General features: G+C 45.6%; 1 protein-coding gene across 2 annotated transcripts in view; it reads left to right on the plus strand.

The window, feature by feature from the left end:
- Positions 1-7500, plus strand: part of LOC118124878 (zinc fingers and homeoboxes protein 2) — a 77954-nt gene that overhangs the window by 66474 nt on the left and 3980 nt on the right. For both annotated transcript variants that reach the window (XM_035183073.2, XM_035183071.2), the window contains exons 3-4: positions 1-2943; positions 5019-5203. The exon at positions 1-2943 is cut by the window's left edge and continues 257 nt beyond it. In XM_035183073.2, coding sequence (XP_035038964.1) covers positions 71-2943; positions 5019-5199 — 3054 coding nt within the window. In that variant the 5' untranslated portion in view covers positions 1-70 and the 3' untranslated portion in view covers positions 5200-5203. The remainder of the gene's footprint in view (positions 2944-5018; positions 5204-7500) is intronic.

Below are 7500 nucleotides of genomic sequence, written 5' to 3' on the forward strand. Positions count from 1 at the left end.
GCAGCCAAAAATCACAATATCTTCAACGCAATCAGCAACACCATCACCAACACTGTCACCAGCAGCCACCATGTCCAGTCGTAGAAAGTCCTCCACCCCCTGCATGGTTCGGGTCGTTCCTGACCTGCCTGAAGAGCGAGATGAAGCGGAGGAGGTGATGGAAATATCGACGGACAAGTCCGAGTCACCTGAATGTGCAGAAAAGAGTCAAGTCGCCGAGCAGGAGAAACCAGAGGATCCAGACCAGCAGACATTTCCAAATCCAGAGGAAAAGCAAACTCCTGAGCCATTAGAGCAAGAGCAGCAGTCGGGTAAAGAAGACCGACCCCCTGTCATTGAAGATGTAGAAGCCAGAGAAGAGAAGGATGGGGAAGAGGCTGAATCTGACCCAACATCCCAGAAAAAGCTGCCCAGAGGTTACGAGTGCAAATACTGCCCGTTTTCCACCCAGAACCTGAATGACTTTAAAGAGCATGTGGACTCGAGCCACCCTAACGTCATTCTCAATCCGTTGTACCTTTGTGCTGTCTGCAACTTCAACACCAAGAAGTTCGACTCACTCACAGAGCACAACGACAGCCAGCACCCGGGCGAGACTAACTTCAAGTTCAAGAGGATAAAAGAGAACAATCAGACGATCTTAGAGCAGACAATCGAAGGCAGGGACAACTCAGTCGAATGCGAAGCGACAAATGAACAAGGTGAGAGCAGCAACAGTTCCGTGTTTCCACCTTGCATCTCTACCACGTTGAAAACCCCCGACAATATCCAGTCGCTCTATCGAGGAGGCGACCTGAAGAGCCGGCTGGATCAGATCACGGCGGTCAACATCAACGGAACCGTCATCATCCCTGAACCCACCATCCTCCAAGGGCTCTCCCACGTCAGCCCGATGCTCCAGCGCCCGCCCAACTTCAACTCTGTACCAAAAATAGCTGTTCCCTTGAACACTACCAAATATAACCCTTCTCTAGATGACAACCTGACATTGATCACCTCCTTCAACAAATTCCCTTACCCCACCCATGCTGAGCTGTCCTGGCTCACAGCTGCTTCCAAGCACCCGGAGGACCAGATCAAAGTGTGGTTCACCACCCAGCGCCTGAAGCAAGGCATCACCTGGTCCCCGGAGGAGGTGGAGGAAGCAAGAAAGAAAATGTTCAATGGTTCCTTCCCTCCTGCCCATCCCATGTTCACCATCCTCCCTACAAGCTCTCAGCCGTCTGCCAAAGCCTCCCAGCAGCAGCCCATTGTCCACACCACAGTGGCACCTTCAGGTCATGTCCGGACGACCACGTCCAATGGGTTTAGTGTAGTCACCACCACAAGCTCTCCAGCTGGGGTCGCAATCTGCTCCACCCTTAAACGAACCCTACCAGCACACCTGACGACGCTGTGTGGCCCAGAGTCTAAGCGACCCATTATGGCAGTCGCCCCCCATTCTGGTGACCCTAAAGACAGGGGCCTCATGGCTCCTCCTCCACCCCCTCCACCCCAGAAAGACCACTTCCCAATGGCCCCACCTCCTGTTCCCATGGAGATGAAGAGGCCATCCGTGCCTTTAATGCCCCCCCCATCATCATCACCATCATTGTTGTCCAAAGGGAAGATGCTCTCAACATTAGGAAGCCCCAAATCAAAGCCAGTGATGTCACGGCCCTCCATTGTCTTTTCAGATTCCTTAACAAGGCGGATGATGGCTCCCCCGCCTATCTTTGCCCCTCCGTTTAAAAAATCCTTATTCCTTCCTCGTGCCCTGCCCATTGCTTCCAAAGAAAAGCACCCAAACACCCACCCTTTGCCAGCTTCTGATTTGAAGTTGCCAAACTCCCCTCCACTCATTACCCCCCAGATAAGGAGGCCGACCATTATTCAGTCCATTCGTGCTCCGGCTAAAGCCCCACCACAGATTCTAGGGTTTAGCCTGGATGGTAAGAAACTAAAAGAGCAGCAAGGAGTGGAGCTGAAAGCCAGCTACCCCAGAGGGGACAAGGTACTGACGCCTCTGACAGAGGCCAATGGAACGTCTCGCACTGACGGTAAATGGCCTCATCATCAGACCTCTGCTCTTTACAACAATGGAGGGATACATATGAAACCAGATTTTCAGCAGAAGTCCTCAGTGCTGACCCAGTTTCCTTTGCTGGAGAGAATGAAAGGAAAAACGGCTGAACAGCTGAAGATCTTGGAAGAGAACTTCTTGAGGAACAGCTTCCCCACACACAGCGATGTGGACAGTCTGTCAGCCAACACCCGCCTGTCTCACCGGGAGATCGACAGCTGGTTCGTGGAGCGCCGCGCGCTACGCGACAACCTGGAACAAGCACTTATCAACTCCATGGGCACTAAGAGGATTGGGGTGGGGGGCATCGCTGCCCTCACTGACAAACAACTACATCAGCAGCAACACCAAACCCTGAAGCTGAATGGGATTCATAAACCGAGCATCGGTGCCGGCCATCTTAAAAGCCCTCTGCTACCTTCGCACACTCTGCCCATCATCTCCCCCGGTACCATTGCCCCCCCCGTCCCCAACCCGAACCCCTGCTCAGTGCCTCCAGACAGCCGATCCCTGGCGCTCCTCAAGGACGATTTTGCTCAAACACGGTGGCCTTCCCCTGAGGAGTTAAACCAGCTGGAGGGTCGGACAGGACTGGCTCGGGCCGACCTCGCCCGCTGGTTCAACGACAGTCGGCTGCAGAGCGGCAGCATGGACCTGACAGAACTTTTTAACAACAACGGAGTAAATGGAGGACAGGGGGCGCCTGTGTGTTCCCCTGAAAATGCTCCCTCCAGCATCATCCAGCGCTGTCAGGAAGGAGCCATAACAAACAGCAGCAGCAGTAAGGTGCTGGAGCTGGAGCTGGGCTGGTTGATGGAGCAGCGCGCCCACGGCCTCAACAGCCAACAGCACGACGACGTCCACGACCGCTTTGCTGGAAGGTACTGAACTCGCAGAATATTTAAAGTTTTACGTTTGCTAGTATTTTGCTTTTCTTTTGAAGGATCCTCACACTAGTGAAAACATTTTGTTGTATAAATATACAATAAGGTAAATTTTATGATTAATTTTAAACTTCCCCACAGCGAACAATAACATATTATTTAATTTAATAGTCTCAAATTTCTTATAAATGCTTTTACTTTGAAACATTAAACCTTAACTTAAGGCTAGAAATTGAGTTAATACTTCGCCACCTAGTGGTAGCACTGGTATTGCAAAACAATTCCACAATCTTCTCTTTTGGCTCTCGAGTTTCTAGGTTCATTTAAAAGAAGAACTTGTTCAATTGGTAAATTTACTTAAAGAATCTTAAACTATTTCCCACAACTGCCTCAGAAACACAAATCAAATGTTACTCTTTCTTTTAGTAAATCCAGAATTTACATCATCTCTGATCATTTTACACTCAAACCCTAAAGATTCTTCTTTAAATCTTATTTCTATCTTTATATAAATGACAAAATATTCTGTTTCAGTCTCAGAATCTTTTTTTGTGGTGACCTGTGCATCAGAAATAAATCCCTGCTTCCTCTCAGCGGGATCGTGTTGTTGTTTCCTTGTTGCCACGTTAACATTGTTTTCAGGACATTAACCTGAAAATCTACGGCACTTTATTTAGTCTGCCGTGAATTCTGGGAGCTTGGGACATCTTTCGTCAAATAACCGAGCCATTAGGCAGGAAACCAATATCTCCACAATAATTTGGGCGAGAGTTTTATTCTTCCCGTGAGTCAGCTCGGGGGTTCAGGCTCAGTCTTTGAAAAGCTCGTTAACGGCACGTTAGAATCTTTCTGGCTCTGGCGCGGTTTGAAATGTACAGAGAACGAGAGAAACATTGACGCTGCAACACAAAGGAATTCATTTGTTTGATATAGATTTATGGTAAATTCAGGGAAAGATAATTTCATGCAGAGAGCTGCTAAAGGTAAAAGTGATTTTCTCTTTATTTCACCAAATTTTGTAACTGACACAGTTGAGATTTGTCATCTTTGAATTTTACTTTGGAATATTTTCTTATTTTCCACTTTACATGAAAAAAAAAACATCCATCAGGATCAAATAACTCTGCGTCTATATTCTCATGATAATTAAAAACAACTATTGTTCCACTTGTGTTAAATCTGATAATGAACAATCACCGCACTTCTCTTAAATATCACATGATTGACGGCTCCTTTCTTCCTTGTGAAATACAGATATCCTTGAATCTGATTTCAGAGATTATTCGTCCCGTCTCTTTATCTGCGAGGACAAAATCAATTTCATGTTTGTCACTTAAGCTTCATTGAGATGTTTCCTGGTGTTTCAGCTGTTAACTGCTGGTTTAGTGGTTCCACACGACTGAGACGGACTTTCTAACATCTAGCGATTGTGTTTTTACAATTTCAGTTTCATTATCTAATTAAATCGTCTACATTTGTCTTTAAATATTAAATAAAATCTTATACCTTCATCGTTGTGATAAATAAACAAAGATGATGTTGAGTGTTACAAACCAGACAAATATAAAAACATTTTTCTATAGAAGAAGAAGCAGTAACATAAATATATCAAATCGCATTCCGTCGATTTCAGAGCAAACGTTTATAACTTAACTTTCTTCAAAAATATTTGTAAAAATGATTATTTAGCTGAGGCCCTATTCTGCAATAATGCAGCAGAAAATACAAACTACACAGGGACCAGCTCATCAACGCGTTTCTTAAACAGCAATACTTTAATATAACATGTATATTTTCAAATTGTGGTTTTTAACTTCTGTATATATTTTAACGGCTGAACAACGTCGTAGAAACTACAACTCCCATCATGCTTCACTGCTGCACCACCTCAACTCATTAGTTTTAGTTTAGTGGCAGAAAATGACTTAATCTACATTTAGTTTTTTTAACAATATCATGAATGATTCAACACGCAGGGGAGAGCTGTTGTCTGCAATCTGCACCTTCACCACTAGATGCCACTAAATCCCACACACTGAACCTTTAGGTCACGCTTTGTTAACCTCCAACAGACTGAGGCAGCAGAACGTGGCGGAGTTGAAGAACGGGGGACAGAACGGAGGAGTGGTCGGAGGAGCGCGGGAGGTGTTCAGGAGCTGGCTGGAGGACGGACGCTCGAGGAGAGGACGGGAGCTGCTCCTGGACAGAGAGAGGAAGATGGCGGAGGACGCGTCCGGGAGGCTGACTGGATGAAACGGTGAGAGGACGTTAATGAGTGATGGGTTCTAATACTCGATGGTAATGAGGTCACACAGTAGATCATCTGCAGACGGTTCTGTGGAACTGAACCTGCAGGTTTTTAGAAGAGAGTGGAGTGATTTCCGGTCGGTCCCGGGCGTCCCTCCTCCGCTCCTCCGTCCGTCAGAGTTGAAGCCAGCGTCTCGATCCCGGGCAGCAAACAGAGCCGCTCCAGCCAGTCGCCGGCTGTGTGTGGAGCTGTGTCAGTTTTGGCTTCGACTGCTTCGGCGACGACGCCAACTTTAGGAAAATTTAGGAGAGAGAAGAGAAAAAAAAAACATTATCTGAGGCCAGAAATAGCAGCAGACCCCCTGGTGTGGTAAAGTGTGATGATAAAAGGCTCCACCGGGGGCAGAGTGTGACGACAGAGTCTGAGGCTCGTTCTGACAGAAGACGGAAAGTTTCATCAAATAGAATCTGTTCAAATACGTCCTGCAGGCAAACTCACGAACAAGGTGGAGACGTCGTCAGCTTGTCACTCGTTTGGGAAACCTGATCAAAAGAACCAGCCCGTGACAGAATCAATAATCAATATGCAGCGTTTAGAAAAACCAACAGGAATAAAACTCCTCCTGTCAGCGGACGACTCACGATCCTTCTTCTCTGACACTTTTCTCTTCTGCTCGATTCAAAACTATTTCACTTGTCTGTCAACGAGCTGGTTTTTAAATCTAAATAATATGACAGACAACACCACAAAGTAAGTTTAGTGTTAAAGACAAAAGTGAAATAAAGTTTTTAATACGACAAAGTCAACTCACACACTTACACACACACACAAACAGACACACACGCACTGAATCAAGTCGTCAGTGCTGCTCGTTGTGTGAACTGTTGTGTTTCTCAGTTTAGATTCGATTTGCTTGATGCTGTTCAGAAACTGTCCTGGTCCAGAGACGCCACAGGTCACATGATCAACTCGCCACCGCAGCAACTTGAGCTTCATGTTCGTCGAGTTTTCAAACGGGCTCAAATCAGTCTGAACACAATGTTGATCCACAGTTTGAGTCAGAATAGAATAGAATAGAATAAGATAGAATAGAATAGAATAAGATAGAATAGAATAGAATAGAATAAGATAGAATAGAATAGATAAGATAGAATAGAATAGAATAGGATAGAATAGAATAGAATAGAATAGAATAGAATAGAATAGAATAAGATAGAATAAATAGAATAGAATAAGATAGAATAGAATAGAATAGAATAGAATAAGATAGAATAGAATAGAATAGAATAGAATAGAATAAGATAGAATAGAATAGAATAGAAAGTAGAATCCCTGTTCACTAACTTGTTTAAACTCCTCCACTTTGGGCTCCATCCCACTCACCAGACAGAAACACACCAACACAACATCAATCTGCTGCACTTGCATAGAGGCCACTCTTTACTGAAATTAGAGAATTTAAGTTTCAGTGTCAAACACGTTAACGTCTGAATCAAGCTGTCACTTTCATCCACTTCACTTCAGACGCTCGTCAGACGCCTCGCGTCCCGGCGCGGGGGGGCAGCGGTGTTCAGAGATTCAGTTTGTGAGCAGGATGATAAATGAACATGAGCTGCTGCCTAAACTCGGAGGCCACACACTCGCCGCTCTGCCAGACGCTCGGTTCAGGTGCCAGTTATTATCGGAGGCTGAACTCAGCTCTCAGAAACACTTTGGCTCACAGACGACTGAGTGGCAGAGGAACCTGCTCCGGTTCTGATCCGAGCAGCTGATTGTGGCTGAACAGTTCTACCTGAGAAACTGGGAACACATCTCTTAAAGGGCGTCAGTGTGTCCTGACGTTCAGACTTTTCATCCTACGATTCACTTCAGGTTCCTCGTCAGATCACTTCAAAGCTCCGTCAGAGTCGTTTTAAGTCGATAAAACGATCCCATCAAAGTGTTTCGGGAAGGGAAACGTTCAGAAACCCGATATCCGGTATTATTCTCTTCTGATTCTATATTAGCCATATTTTTTCTGTTCTAATGCACACGTGTAGGAAACGTTTGAAATGAAAGGGTTTTTTAAAGCTGCTTTGATTTATAATTTGGTCGATTTTATCATCTTTCAAGCTTTTTCTGCCTTTTCATTCATCCAGCGCACATCAGCAAAGTGATGTTAGTGTCTCCTGATCCAGCTCAGTCCCTTTCAGCTCCAGGTTTGGTCTCCTCCACCTCCACAGAAACAAAAACCAAGAGCTAAAAGACGCTATGAGAGCCGCTTCGTCCCTCACAGCATCTAAGTCACAGCAACACGACCCAGTTTC

Source organism: Hippoglossus stenolepis, chromosome 17 (genome assembly GCF_022539355.2).
Source record: "Hippoglossus stenolepis isolate QCI-W04-F060 chromosome 17, HSTE1.2, whole genome shotgun sequence".
Classification (NCBI taxonomy): Eukaryota; Metazoa; Chordata; class Actinopteri; order Pleuronectiformes; family Pleuronectidae; genus Hippoglossus; species Hippoglossus stenolepis.